Below are 17954 nucleotides of genomic sequence, written 5' to 3'. Positions count from 1 at the left end.
CACCATAACCATGAAATTGAAAGAGAGATATCTATTATTACAATTAAAACTATCATTACAAATTAACCCTTCCCAGTAATCTGCGCCATCAGCCCATCTTTCTTCGTCTCGACAGCCAAGAAAGCCCGTCCACTGTGATCCAGCCCCTTCTCAGCACGAGCATAAGCCTCCTCGCTACGATCCGTCAAGATATCGAGATCCTTATCAGAGAGCAGACGACTGGGATCCGTACCGGCCTCGAAACGCTCGAACTCATCTTCTCCGAGCGCCTTTCTCAGATCCTCGACGTCATCCTGCGACGTGGGATCTAGAAGACTCTTGAACTTTCCTTTTTGGATGACGAGTCGCTCTAGACGACGCTTCGAATCGGCTTTCTCGAGCAATGTCTGCTCGACGGTACCCTTTGTTGCTAGCCGGTAGACGATCACTGGTCGTGTCTGACCGATGCGGTGGGCACGGTCCTGGGCCTGGAGGTCCTGCTGTGGGTTCCAGTCGGAATCGAAGAGGATTACTGTGTCAGCTGCCATGAGATTGATGCCCTGTCCTCCTGCTCGTGTGCTTAGGAGGAAGATCTTGTAGTCGGGGTCTGTGTTGAAGGCTTTGATTTGGTCACGCCGGTCTGTCTGGCTGATTGCGCCGTCGATGCGACAGCAATTCCAGGAGCGGAGTTGGGTGGCCCAATCCTGGAGGATGTCTAGTTGCGATTTGAATTGAGAGAAGATGAGGATCTTATGTCCATTGGCTAAAAGACGTGTGACAAGCCGGTCCAACAGGAGCATCTTCCCTGATGCAGTTATTAGGGATTCGTCGACCGGCTCGTCATTCCACGGCCAGTAGAAGTTATGCGGAGAATTACAAGCCAGTCGCGCTTGCATGACCGGGTTCTGCATCTTCTTTTGGGCTACTTCTTGCTCTGTTGGAAACGTTAGCGTCAAGGTCATAACGTGTACGTGTCATGGTAGAGTGAGACATACTGGCAAGCTTGAAAGTCTTTGCTCTTTCGATCTCCTCTTGTTCGGTCTCGCTTGGCCCCTCGATGTCCAGATCGTCTTCTATCCCTTGTTCGAGCTTCCGCAGCTTAGAGTTGAATTCGCGGTCGCTTATCTCCTTGTAACTTTGAGGTCCTTTTCGCCTGCGTGTGGTACTGGTCGTGCTGGCTGGAGTAGAAGAACGACTGGACTTTAGACTCTTATTTGGTGTTGTGTCACCGCTGCTGTCAACCCTGCCTTTCACACTCCCGGAACGTGTTAGGCGCTCGTTCTTGGCCATCAGTCTTTCTCTTGCCCTGATTTCGAGGTATTGACGGCCTGTGCCGTTGAGAATCTCACGGTAGAGGTCCTTTTGCTCGGCTGTCAGAGGTGCGTAGAGAATATATTCTCTTTTCTTAGGAAGCGACATCTCGACGTCAGTCTTGACACGTCTTAGCAGGAACGGCTTCAGGATAGAGTGCATGGTGGATACTAGAGTACGCTTTCGGCGTTCGATAACATTCGTCTTGTCGCTACTGTCCAACATTGACGAGAAGTCGAACCAACTTTGGAAGCTATCAAGGTCGTTGAAGATCTCGGGCAGCAGGAAATGCAACAGCGACCAGAGTTCGGTTATGTTATTCTGCAACGGTGTGCCTGTGATGAGGAGTCTGTTTGCGGAGTTATAAGTGAGGAGTTCTTTAATGAGTCGACAGTTCATATTCTTCAAGCGGTGTCCTTCGTCCTGTACATCCATCAGCAACGGCACTTGCAAACCAGGGACGAAGCATCGCAACACATACCACAATGATATATCGCCACTGGTATTGCCCAAGGAACTTCCGGTCATTCATACATATCTCATAGGAGGTACAAACCACCGGGAAGTCTATGTCTCGCTGATTCTTCATATTCATCATTTTCCGTCGAATCTCCGCCCGCTCATCCTTGCTTCCATGGTACAACACCGTCTTGATACTGGGCGTCCATCGAGCGAACTCATCCACCCAATTACTCACAGTACTAAGTGGCGCCGCAATCAAAAACGGCCCGGAAATCTTCTTCTCCTTGAAGAAGGCAAGCAAGGAAATAGCCTGCACAGTCTTCCCAAGACCCATCTCGTCTGCCAAAATACCACACAAACCATTCATCCAAAGCGATTTCAACCACTCCAATCCCTCCAGCTGATACTTCTTCATCTGGCCCCCGGTGATTAATTCCGGCTGCTGGGTAGCGACCAGATCCTGTCCGCCCAAAACAGAAGGGTTGGCCTCATACTCATCGGCAGCATGTTCCAGCGCCTCCTGAATGGTGGGATTGTCCTCAGGGACCTGCACATCGGCCTTCTTGAAGTAACTGGAGATGGTATTCGACTTCGCAGCAGCCGCAGGAGCAGCAGCCTTCCTGCCCCGGCCTCGTTTCGACTTCGCGACACCCTGCTCCTCCGTCTTCGCTTCTTCCTCAGCAACAGGTTCCTTCGCCGCACTCTGCCTCGCACTCGTGCGCGTCGCCCGTTTCCCAACCGGCTCAGCGGTAGGCTTCTTCTTGGTCATCGCCTCCGCACTCTTCTGCTCTCGCTGTTTAGCCGCTTCGAGTTTCGCCTCCTCCTGCTGCTTCTTCATTTTATCCGCCATGATGGCCACAAAGACCTGTTCAAAACGCAAAGACACCATCAGTAACAGGCTCTTCTACATCAAATGCACAAGGGCGGAACACATACTTCACTGGTACTCAGCAAATGCATCAGCGCCTTAGCCTGGGCATCCATCTCCTCCGTATTCTCCTCCTCGACCTCCATCTTCTCGGGAACCGACTCACCGGCCGGTGAAGACGGCTGTGTTGAGTCTTGCCGCATGCCCCCGGTCTCAACAGGTGTATCGGAGTTTGACATATCTGCGTTTCCCTGTTTCTGATCCCAGAATCTTCCAACAGTCAAATTCCAAACACTTTTCATATCCTGTACGTTCGGTGTATGGACGCGGTCGTTATCGTGGTCGATTTTGCCCCTCTGGCGTAGGCGCGAACCCAATAAACCAGGGCAGCAATTCAAAAAAAGGGAAAAACGAGTATCAGCTAGACTTTTATATATTAAATAAAGAAAACCGAAAGACACCCGACCAAGATTTTGCGGTTATGATATTGTGGACGGCGTTGCTAACTGGCGCATTTTGCCATCTTGTCGCGCCTGCAATCTAATCGTTGCCGGTCGGACGCGCAGATTTCGCGTCAGTGCACGGACCAACTTTTGATTAATTTTAGTGGGCTTCTAGAACATGCAGAAGATGCTTACAGCATTAGTATTTTGGATTGTTCTAGGTTCTCTTAGCTGTCTGTGGCGATTGCGTTATTTGTCTTTTCTTTTTCTTTTTCTTTTTCTTTTTTGGTTTTGTGCCTGCAGTTGTATTTAACATAATTAAACAGCAAAAGCAAGGAAAGTCAGCCCAAGACATGAAGTTCATCGTAACACCATTCCTATACTCATGGTTTCATGTTCTCCTTCCGTTTGAATGATATCACTGGATCCAACTTTGTGTATGCAACACATTCCATGTGAAATTCTTGAAATCTTTGGCAAATCAAACGATGACTAGAAACAAAGTTCTTGATTGACTGTTCATACTGAGTGTTAGTGACATTTGCCGCGTGAATATCAGCGTCGCTTGCAAGGCTAGCATGTGGAAGTAGCCGTAATCACCACGTTATCAATAGGGATTTCCACCAGGTAGAAGAACCACTTCGTCATCAGTAGGACAGTATTCATCTTCATATCTCAGTCCTTCATGTTCTTCATCAACTTGTATCGTATGCGCGACACTAGGTTGAGTCCAAAGATTCCCGCTGTGATACGAATTGGAAGCGATGCTTGGCGAATACATAGTTCCTGAAGCAGTCCCCCGTTCTGTAGAATCATGAAGAGAGGTCTCAATAAAAGTGACTGTTCTCGAAGACCCTTCACTCTGACTCGGCATCGATGCACCGTAAAGCTCGCCTGAGCTATTAGGAGACATACATCTCCCAGTGGCAGTTGAGGGTGACCGACTTATGCCTTCAGGGCTTTGCCTCGGGGTAAAAGATGGCTCGTAGTCTCCACTACCTGGAGGTTGCTGCGTTCCTCGTATCCTCGCTCTTTGTGTCTCCAGTCGTGCCTCTTCCAGTTTTTGCTGGAATCTCATAGAAGAGGTAGTTGGGTGAGGTTCGAAAGAGCTATATGACCAGTTCCCACCCATTGTTCTCTGTAGAGGCTGTGGTTCGCCGCTCAAAGTTTGTCTAGGTCTTGGAGGCATTGTTGAATTAGTTCCCGCTCCATTACTCTGAGTAACCCCAGGAGTCCATGAAGGGGGGTCATAGTAAATAGCATCAATGGGAGGGAAACGTTTTACCAATTTTGCTGGCTGAATACAGGCTATCTGTTGGGTGTCGTGAATCTGGGCGGCACGCTCGGTACCGATTTTGAGGCAAACAAGTTTATTCTCCCGAAAAGCTGGCTGGTAGTTCCGTATAGAATGTTGGTAAAGAAGGTTTAACCATCTTGGGGCTGCATCCAAGTTACCTCTGCACAGTGCCATATCCCTTGGGCTAGCAGTAGCTGCCGCCCCGATTGTGTTGATAAATGACTGCTTATCCAGGATCGAAGCCGGAGCTTTATAATCCAACGCAAAATCCCTCATGTAATCATCGGCCGTATCTATAGCTAATTCCAAGCATTGCGCGCAGTTCACCTGCTTCCCTAGATTGCTCATATCTTGGTCTTGGTCGTTTCCAGACGGATGAGTAGGGCTGATACTGTTACCCCAGTCACCAGCGTATCTCGGGTCCAGCCCCTGTTGGCGCAAATACTCCTTAGCCTTCATGACCTCTTTGGCATGGCACATGAGATAATCTGGACTAGTACCCCTTCGCAGATGGCCAGTGGTCCCTCGAGAGATTTTGCGGAAAACAAACTGGTGTGAATCCTGGAGATGTCTTGCACTGTTGTCAATTTTCAAGAGCGCTCTCAGTTGCTTCCTCCGCATATTCTTCATCTGAGATTCTTCCCGTTCCATCTGCTTGTCACGAGCAGATATATGCTCTTCAACTTCCTCCTGATCTTCTCGAGACAGATTTAACTTATGACACGCGTCTTTCCAGGTATAAAACTGAAGAAGATTGTCGAAGACTTCCACTTGTATTCCAGGACACAAATCGCTCCATTTAGGGTCAGAAATCTCATGCGCAGACTAGTACTTCGTTAGTAGGCAAGCCATATTTTACACTGCGGTCCACTGAATGGTGGAGTACATCGAGTGGTTAGTTAGCTGACCTCATCATGAACGTCGATGCCATCAGTCTCATCGTGTAAGCCATCACTCACAGATGATGAGTCTACAGCAGCCATCGTAGCCATATTTTGGATGTAGACCTGGTTCAAGTCTCCGTTGCTCGAAACGTAGTTCTCAACCTGGCTGATAGGGATATCCTCGAGATCAACTCTTGTCACATTATTATCCTTAGTCTCTCCATGATTCCCAGCTTGCTCGCGACCGTGCTGTGGAGTGGTTGCATTGTCTGCCTCTTCTCCCCCTCTCCTCTGTGCACCTTTGTCAGACTCTGGTACCTCTGGGCGATGAAGGTCCAGAGTGGGGAAGACAGCAGGAGGCAGGTTGGGGTTGAAATCGATGTAAGGAGGGCGGTTTGTATTCCTGTTCTGGCGAAGTGACTTTTGGCCTAGCGACGTGTAGAAGTGCTCTGATTCATAGCGCTCAGGAGGGCGGACACTATCACGGAGTCGCATGGTGGTCGTTTTCCACTCACAGAGGTAACTAGCTGTAGGTTAGATTTCGACGCGAACAGACTGAGAAATGTACATGAAATGTTGTAAGCATGAAACAGTGAATGGGTCAGGGCCTCCCCTCAGGGATAGTGAATAACAGTAAAAGTCATGGCCACAGTTGGGTCAATCAATTTTTGTCAGCCTGGAAACCTGGAGAAAACCGGGCAAGATAGGATAAATATCCCGAATAATGGATGGACTAGACTTAGACTGAAGACAACGAATTGTATCTATCAAGTGTGCTTTGTACAGTTATATAAAATAAGAAGTGCTGATTGTTCAGTAGTTTGTAAGTCGCTTCAGGTGATTGAAAGTCAGCACCCTAGGGTATGAAAGGCGTTTAGGATCATTGAATTTGTAATGTACAAAGAAATAAAAAGAGAAGGTGCAAGAACAAATTGTTAAAGGGGAAATGGTGTTTAATCAACGTCATCCTCACGAATTCTATGATGACCAATACCATTCCAAAACAAATCATCATAAGAAAAACAAACATTCTGTTCTAGTCGAACCATCCTCAACTATCCTGAAATGGAGCCACAGGCTTTCTATCAAAGGTTGCATGTTCATCTGCACCTATATCCATGATGTCTTCCATAGCCTCGTCCTCATCTCGATCTGTAAAACTCCTCTTTTTGCATACAGTACGGGTAGGAACCATCAAACTTGTGCCTTCCGTGGCTGCTCGTCTAGCCTCTTCAACGTTCCTTTTAGCAATAACAATCGATTCGAATGAAGCTAGCATTTGTCTCGATGGTTCATCTGCTTCAACGGATAGTCGCTGCATATGAACCGCAGCTAAGGCGTGCTGCAGCTTCAAATTGAGCATTACCATTAGGTACGCGACTAGTGCTAAGCCTGAATAACCGTTCCCAGTCTCGCAAAATACAAAGACCTTTTTATAGGGCCATTCGTTGGAGACTGGAGTATGCGAGGATGAGATATGGTCATTGATGGTTCGAATCACATGAGACCCTATGGACACAAAATCCTGAATCCGCGGGACGGCAAAAGTCGCAGCTTCGATTCCCAGCTCAGCAGCTGCATTCTTGCCACAGATGTGTGGAAACCTTTCGTCTCGAATAGCCAAAAGTAAAGTGAAACCTTGGCCCTTGAGCCAGTGCCTGTCTTTCACGGAGGCATATTGACCCAGGTAGAGAAATGGTAAAATCTTTTGGGCCTCTCTGCGCATGTAGTACTTCCATTCCTTTTGTTCTGTTTCGGGAACGAACCACTCTGGGCTGATTTTTTCGAAGAACCCATGTGGGACGAATTCTCCTTCAGGGAAGATATGAGTAGCAGAGGTAACGGGGTCAAGATGAGGGAGACTCCATTCGGCTTGCATTGGGACGGCTGGTGGTTGGAGTAGTTTACCAGCGCCTCGTGTGTATTGCTGAGTCCGAACATAAGGAGAGTCCGTTTGTTGGGACATTGGGACCTCCGTGAAAGGAGATGAATGAGCCATGTTTTCTTGGGCCCCAGTCTGGACTGGCAAAAAGATGCTTCAGAGTTAAGTTGTATTTGGTCAGGAACCCGTCAGGAACAGGCCAATCGACGTAGTGCCAATAAGAGATAGTACAGAGTGTGATTTTCATGAGCGACACCCAAAAGTTTAGAGCGTCAGATCCAAGTCTAATCTTATGAGGGGTTTAAAGAGCGCAACAATTGTCTGCATCAAACGTGATGTCCATATGAGTTTGAAAAGCCATTGTGTCAGTGTACCAGGTATGAAAGAGCCGACATTGTAGGGATCGTTGTCCTGGTTATCGCATACGCCATTCTTACTGTGAACTAAATCCGATGGCTTTGTTTGGCAGGCAGCGACAAGTCACTCGCCAGGCCGCAACAGCATAAATCTGAGCTGACTCAGCAATGCGCCACAATCTGCTTTGTGTATATACATAAGGCTTCATTGCTAACATAGCTAATGCTGGAAACATCAGTAATCAAGGCAGTGTAGAACTCAGGCAAATCCTCTTTCGATCTCTTACAAGTACCATACTGCGGCTGGAGGCCCCCCACGCATTTACTGCACATGACACTATCATACGACTTCCCATGATGATCCCATCTTTAGATCTAGTAACTGCTGCGAATAGTCGTGGAGCGAGCGCAGCGCATAGGCAACTCAGGGGTTGAGTCAGACCGTAAAGCCTTATTAATTACGAGTCATTTGGAGTCATAAGTGACTTTATCCACGAACTAAAGCCCCTTTACCATCGTTGTGGCGAATAGTCTTCCAGATATCGCAGGGCTATTCTACACTAACCTCGTCTTGATACGAAAATCGCATGGTCAGGGCTACTTTCCATGTGAAAGACAGATTTATCTGCCCTACACACAATATGATAAGTGTAAAAGGCAACCACGTGACAAAGGGATAGATCAAGAGGTTGTAAGCAAAAGAGGTGACAATTACGATCACGAGACACATAAATCAGGGTGTGCCTATCGGAACTTCATGAGAAGACCAACATGAGCCCTGCCAGATAGTGTGACTAGGGAAGCTTGTTCAGCTGTACTTGTAAATACCATGCGTATACACTAAAAGGCAATACATTCTCCACCGTGCGCAGGCACCGGTTGACACGAATCAGAATGTCACAATGTCGTATGGAGAAGAGAGAGAAAAAGAATACAAAGACAAGTTTGGAGTTGTTTGAGACTAACAAAGGAGATGGGTTGAAAACGCCTGGGTATATTTCAGGGAATAGAAAGGGAGACAACCATAATAACACCGCCGGGTCCGTATTATCAACCACGAGCAAACGCCAGATTCTTCAGAGCTGCCTGTTGTAAACCACGCGTTCTGAGATGTAGATCGATCCATATAAACCACCCACTGATGTTGTAAGCATTGAACGCAAACCCAAAGGCCCGCACTCTGCATGTGAAAACGCCCGTGGAATGCAAAGCAAAAGTAACAAAGGGGTAAAAGCAAAGCCAAATGAAAAAGAAAAAAGAAAGACATGTCAGCTCGTGAAAGAGCTACATGCATTGAAGATTGATATTTCTCATGAGACCACAGTCCGAACCCACCTATCCCTGCGAGACTGCAGTCTGCGGGATTCTCTGCTGCAAGTCCGCAACAATTCTTTCCAACTCCTCCAGCCGTCGATCTTTCATTTGGGCTTCGCGTCGCAGCCTCTTGATTTCATTTCGCAAGTCAACGCCGTTTTCTTCTTCATCAGGAATTTCGACCGAATCGATCGAGTCACGTTTCCGCTTGACAGGCGAAGTGACTGGCAGGGCCGCGGTGCCATCCAGTTCAGGCACTGGCACAATAGGTAGTTCGGACGCGTGTCCATTATCGGTATGCATATGACGGCGTCGAAGATGCTCCTTTAGGTTCTCTTGACGCGTAAATCCATTGCCTGTGCTGCGATTGCAATCGGCATATGGGCACATCAAAGGTTTCTTGGCGTTGATGTTTTTCTTATGCACTTCGCGCTGGTGTCTCAAAAGGCCACCCGAGTACGTGAATCCCTGGATCTTGTCACATCCAGGTTCTAAGCACTTGTAAGGGCGGTCGTGTTTGTCCATATGCTTGCTATTGATGATGCCATGGTTAGCTTTATCGGCAATCAAAGGAGTGCATGGAGAAAGTACTTACTTCCATTCGCATGGGCGGCGGAACGTCGGAGGCGCGTGCTGACACTCAGGATGGTCGCAATAAATCTGGCCTGCAGCGTTCTTGGGTGGATCTCGCGCCCGTCTCACCGACAGTCGCGGACGAGTTCCTTCCATGAAACTCGGAGACAGTTGGTCTGTCATTTTTGGTGCTGGAGGAAGGGGTTCTTGAGCAGCAGTGACAAGGACAGTTGCAGGCCCGCCGGGACCTTCGCTTCGTGGGCTGGGATAATCAGAACCGTCTCCCATATCGTAGCGGACCCCGCCGTCAATTGAGATGAGGCGGGTTGTTAGGATAGATGAATGACGAGCTGTGAACGGAACGCTCGTAGATGGTACCTGGTTTTAAAGGTTGGAAAGTCGTGAAGAGCACGAGCTAAAAGACGAGTGCACTATAAAAAAAAAGAGTCGTTGATGTCGTCGATCTTCTCAGTGGCACACTGAAGGGTGTAGGTTCCTCAGGAAAACGGGGGGTGCCGAATTTTTCAGGTAACAACAAGGCATCCAGTTCCACTAATGACTAAGCCGTCTTGGCAGCAACGCCACTCAATTCAAGGGCTATGCCGAGGTGGGTAATCGTAGTAGTAATGCTGAGAAACACGGTCAAGGAAGACAATTAATCATAATATACTTTTCAAGGAAAAAAAATCATAAATAACTTCGACCAGAGGGTACCCTGCACACGTGGTCCGATGTAACCGACAGAGACGCGGTGTATTTGTAGGCGCTGAATCACAGGAAGCGGCAACTGCGCAAAGATCTATGTGTAGTAATAGTAGGTAGGTATCGAATCTTTAGGCTTCGATTAATGACTCATTTGCAAGGTTGATATGTCAGGCAACCAAATACAACCTGGGTGACGAAGAACTGAAAAATGACATGAATCATAAGGTAGGAGAAATAGGTTCAAAGCTGAAGAACATTGCAAGGTGCCTTTTTTTCCATCTGGGTTTTGGCATCCGCCACACCGGGATCGCGGCCTCACCGTTGCCTGCCAATGAGAAGCATGGCACGTGGCTGGGAAAGGAGCTTCTCAGCCACACCGCCATCGCCAGGTGCCGATCAATCATGATTCGTACTGGTAGATGCCCATACTACTAGTAGTCGACTATCCAACGAAACGACCGTATGCCGCTTGAGGGATAGATCCTGCTGCAGGTTACTCGTAAATTGCCGGATTAAGTTGACACCGTCTACCAGGCCACGTCGGGTCGACCGAGCAAACATGACCTCATGGATCGGTACCTAAGGTACCCAATGGATACATTGCCAACACTTCTTGCCCAATCTACGGAAACTGTTGAGAACCGCCTGCATCGGGCGGACAGTCCGCGCTGGTTAATGGCTGAACTATGATTGGATTCTCAGGCGAAGGCGAAGGCGAACCAAGGCGAAAGCAATTAGAACATGGTTAGATGTTTCAGAACCAGGTTAAGTCTCACCTATACTACTACTACTATTGTCCATGTGAAGCAAGAGTGAGAAGTAAACCCAAAGTTAATTCGACATGTGGAATGTGCTCTCTGTATAGATAGACTCCGCCTGGTGTTATGTTGTCTACGAAATAGTGTCCACTTTTTGACGCTAGAAGTATCCGACACTGGACACCGCAATTTGACGTCTCCCTCGCACCCACTCTGTCTCATAATTTATTTTATGTTATTTTATTTTATTTCTTTACATTAGTATTACTATAATTATTTAGCTTTATTCTTTTGACTTTATCTTTAATTATCTGCACCATCAGCACAACTACTGTACCGTGAGCACGATTGTCCACGTACCGTCAGCCCCAGAACAATGCAAGCTAAGCATCACCTCAAACGCCAAAAATAAAAAATAAACATAATCTGGTATATAGACAAGAACAGGCATCATCATTATGATGGATAATATTAGAATCATGCATGTACCTCCGATCCTAGTACAGCCCTTAAGGATGAATAAGGGTGGTCGATCCCCCAGTGGCGCAGCTTTGCAATATCAGATTCGGCCGCGACAGCCCGAGCTGCATGAGCCAATCCTGTCACTCTCAGCTACTGTCGATCCAGCGGGACCAATGTAACCGACTGAAGGACGATCATGGATCAATCGCTGTTCGTTTACGCAGTGGCTGAGTTGGTGGGTAGGTTTGCTTCTTCAGCTGCTATCTAGGAGACTACATAAGAGGTTAATAGATCCTGATCTTCGGTTAAAAAGCGCCAAGATGAAAAACCGTAGATGCCTACATTTACGATGCAGGGCGGTTCAACCTAGTCATTTACAGCCACAAGATAACCAGCTCAGTTCTGTTCTACGGACCCATGGCAAGGCATTTAGGCCCACCCACAGTGAGCGGAAAAGGGGGCAAAGTCGGCCACCGAGGACGTGTTGTTCTCTGAGGTATTAGTGCGGAAATAGCTTATAAACGAGCGGCAATATTCATATTTCGTTAGCTAGGGCTTAGCAGTGTAGTTTGCAGCGAGTGATAGGATAGGTCCTCCAGCCGACAAAGATCAAGTGGCGTGTACAAATATGAAGGGCAAAGAAATTGCGTTCTCTCCAAAGATGTAGGAGGACAGTATCACAATAATAGTGCCACAAGTAATGCAGAAGAGTTACCTAAAAGTCAAAAAATTGAAATAACAGAAGTTCAGACGGGAAAAGAAGAAGAAAAAAATATTATCCATAGCATCTTCAGATAAGCTCTCTCGCCATCAGCGTGTGAAAATGTTGAGCTTTCCTGTAGCCTTAGAAGTCGCCTACAAGCCGAACGAATCTATGGACACTCCATTAGTCCTCAAATGACACAGCCCTTGACAGCTAATGATCGATCAACAGGTGTCATGTGCATGCCAGACCACTACCACTCTCGCGTTACTTCATGGAGGACCATAAACCTGCCAATTAGACTAGACATGGTCACCCCCACAAATGGTACTGTCATTGCTTTGGACCTCTGGAAAGGTAACCGTGATATCCTGATATAGATATGTGTATCGTGGAAGTGAAATTCGAGGTTCGAGGAGTATTTTCCATCTTCCACCGTATGGCTGAGACATGTATCCATTGATGCTACCCTGAAGGTGCGGGTGTTTCATGCCCAAAAAGACGGTCAACAACTCGAGCCTCCTCTCAGGTTACCGAAAGATGTTTTAGTGGCCCAACAGTGCTGCGAACAGTCGTATCCAGGGCTTTGCGAGAGCTGCAAGGTTCTGGTGCCACCCAGACCAGCGTACAACGCAACGTTACCGCAATCAATCGTAGTTTCCCCCTACCTGGCTCGCAAACGCAGTAGAAACGCTGCGTGTGTCGTCGTCATCAATGATGTGGCCTGGTACACCACGAGTCACACGAATGCTGGCAGAGCTTCCACCAAAGATGCTGTTATTATCAGCAACACCAGGCTTGTAAGGCTCGCGACCACCGGATTCGACATAGCGTTTCAGCCGGTCGGACTGACTGAGACTGGGCTGTTTGCTCATATCGTGGATACTAAGTCCAGCGAGACTCACGCCGCCCTGATCAACACTCTTGCCATCAATGATGCTTGCAGTAACGTCAGATTCTGTCGCTGCAATGGATTCGCCAGCAATGCTAGGCGCCCCCTTTCCTCTGTTACCATTGGCCCGACGGTTTCCTGGGAGGGCAGGCCAAGAGTCTGCGAAGTTCTGGAACATAGGAGGATATCCTGAAGGAATACCGACACCGCCAAGAGCAGAAGAATGGACAGAGGAGACATCATCAGGAATATAGCCTACCACGGATCCGGTGTCGTGGAAGTCGTTGCGGTGCCCATTTTTTCCATTCATCATTCCACTGGTCACACTAGAGGCGTGGTTATACGCCATCTGGAATCGCTGGGGCCCTCTATATGCCTGTTTAGGCCGGCTAAACTGGATCAGGGATTCCTGAAGATTAGACAGAGGCCCCTCGACCAGACAATGCCGTTCTTTGAAGTGCTGCAACAGGCAGTTCCACAAGGGATGCTTAGATAGCACCTTCGGATTACCAAGGATCGCTAGACCATACTTTGCTCGTGTAAGCGCAACATTGAGACGACGCGGATCGCTCAAGAAACCGATGCCTTGGTGGTCGTTGGAACGCACACAAGAGAGGATGATGAAGTCCTTCTCTCGTCCCTGGAAAGCATCAACGGAGGCAACTTCGATTTCCTTGTAGTGCTCCTTCTTAAAGGTACCGGTTGCCTGCATGGAGCTAACAATGTAGCTACGCTGGCCTTCATAAGGGGTAATGATACCAATGTCTCCAGGCTGTACACCAGCCTTGAAGAAACGGGTCACAATTTTCTCCACATTTGTGGCTTCGGTACGATTGAGATAAGAAGTTCCAGAGGCGGAGATCTCCTCATTGCCAAGGTTCGACCAGAACATCATAGGATTATCGCTGATGGGCCAGGGGAAGTCAACATCACGACGAAGACGCTCAATAGAAGAGATACCGTTCTGCAGAGAGCCCTCGTAGAACATGTTCGATGGGAATTCTGAAAGACAGGGATGCATACGATACTGCACGTTCAAGCGGATAGGAGAGCAACCCAATATAACAAGTCGCTCAAAAAGCGACTGATTGAGGCCTGCTTTGGCTGCTTTCTTGTTCATAATGACGGGTCCAAGTTGCTGATGATCACCAACGAGAACAACCTGCTTGCATCCTAGAACCAACGGAATCATACACTCCGGTTCGGCTGATTGAGTAGATTCGTCAATTAATACAGTGCGGAACTTGAGTTTCGCGAGACGAGGGTCACCGGCACCGACGCAAGTGCAGCAGATAACGTCAGCGTTGTTCAGAATCTCGCGCTCCGCTGAACGCGTGAGCTGTTTCAGTCGCTTTTCGTCTTGACTTGACAACTCCCCGAGTTCCGCCTTAAGCTGGTTAAGCTTCAGGAGTTCAATATTGCTGTCATTCAGGCGAACTTGCTCATGCAGGGACAAGAAGCCAACGGGAGATTCCACATCTTCGCGAGATTTGGCGGTTACACGCACTGTCTTCAAACCTGTTCTGTGGATACGCTCGCAGAGTTGATCAACAGCGACGTTGGAAGGAGCGCAGACTAGGACCTGACCTCCATTAAGTTTGGCAAGATGATAAATGATGGTAGCGGAGGTGACAGTCTTTCCGGTTCCGGGAGGTCCCTGAATGAGACTCAGAGGCCTCTGTAGCACACTCTTGACTGCATTAATCTGGCTACCATTTAGTTCTGGAAGTCCAGGGACACTGAACTTCTTAGGCATTTGTGTCTTCATTGGTGCAGCGGCGACCTCGTGACCCAGAAGCCGATGGAAAATGTAGCCGGAAACGCTCATCTCATCAACTGCGAATGTCTTCATGGCGAGTTGCATACGATCAAAGGAGGTGGACTTCCATACATAGTCGGCAGTGAAATTGTGTGTACATTCTGTAGGCACCGACTTATGATCTCCCTTTGCTCGCAACTCAATAGTAACCTCGTCAGACTGGTTGTTCGGGATCTTGATGACGTATCCAACCCCTTCCCACTTGGGCCGCAGTTCACCAGTGTATTTCAGTCGCATTTCGTCTCCCACAGCCAATTTGACGTCTCCAAGCTCAAGCTTTGGGAGAATGAAGCTAGCCAGATGTTTGTTGTTAAGACCAAGGTCCCAACGCACAATCAACCCATCCTGCGACTGCGACTCCTTCAATTTTCGATCGTAATCCGCTTCAATCTTGACGAGTGGTCCAAAGATGTTTTGATACTGGAAAGCATCATCATAACGTAAAAGAACGGGAGCAGGTTCGTCATCTACAGCGGTGGCCTTCTCGAGATCTGAAAACGTGGCTTGGGAGTTTTCTTTCCACATTTCCTCCAATTTCGCAATAAGCTGAGGGCTGAGGTGGCGAGCTCGCAGTTGCTCTTGGTCAGACGGCGCAGCTACTAGCCATGGCAGAAATGAACGATCTTCTATGAGTGGCTGCCAGCGGGAAGTATCCCAGTTCATGTCCTTGGACGATGGCATGGCGGCACAAGGTTGGCGGCATAGTAATACGACGACCGTATCGGACTTCGCTGGAATGAACCCAAGAAGAAAGACATTCTTAGTTCCGCAATTATAGCACTCCAGAATTGTATCTCCGAGAGACGAGGCAGGGTGTAATTGCACTTCCTTGTGTCGTGCTCGAACGAGGTGGTTGACAATGTGAGAGGACGACGTATTTCCACGAGCACTGCAAAACCATTTGCTGCATGAGAGACATTTCACAACACTGCTCGGATTATGAATGCCGCAATATCTTCAAGGCGATCTAGGTTAGCTCAATTTTGATCTAGAAGTAGCGATATACCGTGATCCTTACGCGCATGCATGTGGCGGAAGCTCCTTTTCCTCCTCCGTGTGTCTTTGATTTTCTGCATTCTCAGCAGCCGGAGCACTAGTTGTACTTTCTAGGTCGTCATCCCCATTATCCGAGCCGTCATCATCATCGTCATGCCTCCGCGGGCGGAGACCACCAGTTATGTCATCCAATTCCCTTGAATCATCGCCTAGAGCCGCCATCGTCGATCGGAATCCAGATTAAAATAATCTCCCGGGAGGGACGAGGAACTCCTAATAAAGCGGCTATCGATGAGCTGGAAAGCAGGAACCGTGCAAAGCCGAAACGCCTAGTCCACCACAGATCAAAATCACGAATCGGTCATACACGAGCTTTCCTGATATATCGTTTAGGATAAGTTGGAGATGAAAGAGCGTTAAGGACAAACCGGCCGTCCCCGTTGCTGAAGAAGAAAACGAGGTGGTAGGGAGATCTGTGTGATTTATGAGATAACCCAGCGTGCCACAGTAGAGGGGCAAGAAGAATGAGAGAGGCTTGAGTCTAGTCTCAGCGATGAATTCTTCTTGATCTGGAATGGGCGATGCTTGAGAAAACTCACATGTGACTCTCACTGATCAGTAACCGAGTCCCTAATGCACCGTAAAGCCTAATGAGGGTGAATCGGCCTGTGCTCGATGGTAGGAAGTTGTAATTCACAGGACTCGGCGATTCGATGGTTTGCGATCGGCTCACCTCGTTTTATTATCGGTCTATTTGCCGCCAAATCCCACACAGTCCGGTGGCCCATGCGGACCACCAATGCAATTAAAAAAAGTTGCCCGCCAAAGACAAAGCTTCAACCATTTTCTTTAAAGACACCCATCCAAACAAAATGCTTGTACGTTCTGGCCCTATTATGACTCACGCTCTTTGTTGTGAACCGCAAGGCTCTTACTAACTGCCTTTTAGCGCCGTCAAGCTCGTGAGCGCCGAGATTATCTGTATCGGAGAGCGTTGCTTCTCCGCGATGCCTCTATCGCCGAAAAGCGAGCACAGTTGAAGGCGTCGCTAGCTTCTGGAAAACCCCTTGATCCTTCCATCGCAAACGATAAACAGCTTCGCGAAGATTTTAAATATGACGAGTCTTTACCGACGTCGGATAAGAAAGATAAGGATGCGGATATGCTAGACCTTGATGATGAATATGCCCTCACATCAGGAGTCGTCGATCCTCGCCCCATTGTCACAACTTCTCGAAACCCGTCTGTCCGTTTAGGCGCATTCGCAAAGGAAATCCGCCTGCTTCTTCCAACCTCGATTCGACTGAACCGTGGTGGTCTTGTGCTCCCAGACCTTGTATCGAGTGCCAATGCTGCAGCGTTGACGGATATGGTTCTCCTCCATGAACACCGAGGAACCCCCACAGCGATGACCATTTCTCACCTACCTCATGGCCCGACAGCCAGTTTTTCACTTCACAATGTCGTTCTTCGTGCAGACATTCCTAATGCTGCCCGTGGTACCGTGTCGGAGAGCTACCCCCACCTCGTCTTTGAGGGTTTCAAGACGAAACTGGGCCTTCGGGTAGTCCAGATATTGAAGCATCTCTTCCCTCCGCGTGAGGCTGGAAAGGTTGGCAACCGTGTCGTTAGTTTCGTGAACAGGGAGGACAGCATCGAAGTGCGGCACCACGTGTTCGTGAAGACGAGTTATCGGGACGTTGAACTGGCCGAAGTTGGCCCACGCATGACCATGAGATTGTTTGAGATCCGCGGTGGATCCCTGGAGAAGGGCTCTAGTGGTGATGTTGAATGGGCTCTTACACAGTACACCAGAACCAGCAGGAAGAAGGATTACCTGTGAGCCGGTTCGGTGGCGACGGCTGCAACGGTTTGGTGCGATGTATCTTTATCTTACGAAGACACAAGAAAAGTCTGTCTTGGCGCTTAAGGTGTTGGAAGGTTTAAAAAGGTTAGCATTTAGCTGTTTAACATCACTGTTTACTATTGTATACCCGTCTAGAGAAACAGATACCTAGGTGTTCTGAATGGATATCCGCTGATGTTGTATCTTCATGTTATCCCCGATACGCAAATTCTCAAAAATTACCGGGCAGTAGTCTGAGACGAAATGACATTCAGCAAGAAAATTTTGTAGTTTCGCTCTTGAAACCTCAAGTACAGGAAAGGAAAAGAAGGGATTCTGACTGGTTACAAAACAAAGTAGAATCCGTTTATCAGTAGCACTAAAACTCGACTGAAGCTGCTACT

The 17954-nt window shown here is 48.2% G+C and overlaps 6 protein-coding genes across 6 annotated transcripts; 1 reads left to right on the top strand and 5 right to left on the bottom strand.

Moving 5' to 3' along the window:
- Nucleotides 1-62: 62 nt before the first annotated feature.
- On the bottom strand, nt 63-2859 carry AO090012000588 (putative SNF2 family helicase/ATPase PasG; the record flags this gene model as incomplete). Its single annotated transcript, XM_001727529.1, has 4 exons — nt 63-913; nt 975-1713; nt 1772-2617; nt 2689-2859. The coding sequence occupies 4 exons, from the start codon at nt 2857-2859 to the stop codon at nt 63-65; spliced, it is 2607 nt and encodes an 868-aa protein (XP_001727581.1).
- Nucleotides 2860-3670: 811 nt separating this feature from the next.
- Nucleotides 3671-5739, bottom strand: AO090012000587 (uncharacterized protein; the record flags this gene model as incomplete). Its single annotated transcript, XM_023236547.1, has 2 exons — nt 3671-5185; nt 5269-5739. The coding sequence occupies 2 exons, from the start codon at nt 5737-5739 to the stop codon at nt 3671-3673; spliced, it is 1986 nt and encodes a 661-aa protein (XP_023091463.1).
- A 556-nt stretch (nt 5740-6295) lies between these two features.
- On the bottom strand, nt 6296-7243 carry AO090012000586 (dual specificity protein phosphatase family protein; the record flags this gene model as incomplete). The annotated part of the gene is made up of 1 exon (XM_001727527.1): nt 6296-7243. The coding sequence occupies one exon, from the start codon at nt 7241-7243 to the stop codon at nt 6296-6298; it is 948 nt and encodes a 315-aa protein (XP_001727579.1).
- Nucleotides 7244-8817: 1574 nt separating this feature from the next.
- On the bottom strand, nt 8818-9657 carry AO090012000585 (putative C2H2 transcription factor; the record flags this gene model as incomplete). The annotated part of the gene is made up of 2 exons (XM_001727526.3): nt 8818-9328; nt 9392-9657. The coding sequence occupies 2 exons, from the start codon at nt 9655-9657 to the stop codon at nt 8818-8820; spliced, it is 777 nt and encodes a 258-aa protein (XP_001727578.1).
- A 2987-nt stretch (nt 9658-12644) lies between these two features.
- AO090012000584 (putative regulator of nonsense transcripts) lies at nt 12645-15926 on the bottom strand (the record flags this gene model as incomplete). The annotated part of the gene is made up of 2 exons (XM_001727525.3): nt 12645-15663; nt 15727-15926. The coding sequence occupies 2 exons, from the start codon at nt 15924-15926 to the stop codon at nt 12645-12647; spliced, it is 3219 nt and encodes a 1072-aa protein (XP_001727577.1).
- A 650-nt stretch (nt 15927-16576) lies between these two features.
- AO090012000583 (snoRNA-binding rRNA-processing protein IMP4) lies at nt 16577-17547 on the top strand (the record flags this gene model as incomplete). Its single annotated transcript, XM_001727524.1, has 2 exons — nt 16577-16582; nt 16654-17547. 2 exons carry the CDS (start codon nt 16577-16579, stop codon nt 17545-17547), a joined length of 900 nt encoding a protein of 299 aa, XP_001727576.1.
- Between the last annotated feature and the right edge of the window lie 407 nt (nt 17548-17954).

The sequence above is a fragment of the Aspergillus oryzae genome, chromosome 4 (genome assembly GCF_000184455.2).
Source record: "Aspergillus oryzae RIB40 DNA, chromosome 4".
NCBI classification, from domain to species: domain Eukaryota; kingdom Fungi; phylum Ascomycota; class Eurotiomycetes; order Eurotiales; family Aspergillaceae; genus Aspergillus; species Aspergillus oryzae.
Note: the sequence above shows the minus strand (reverse complement) of the source record. Positions and strands in the feature narration are given on the sequence as shown.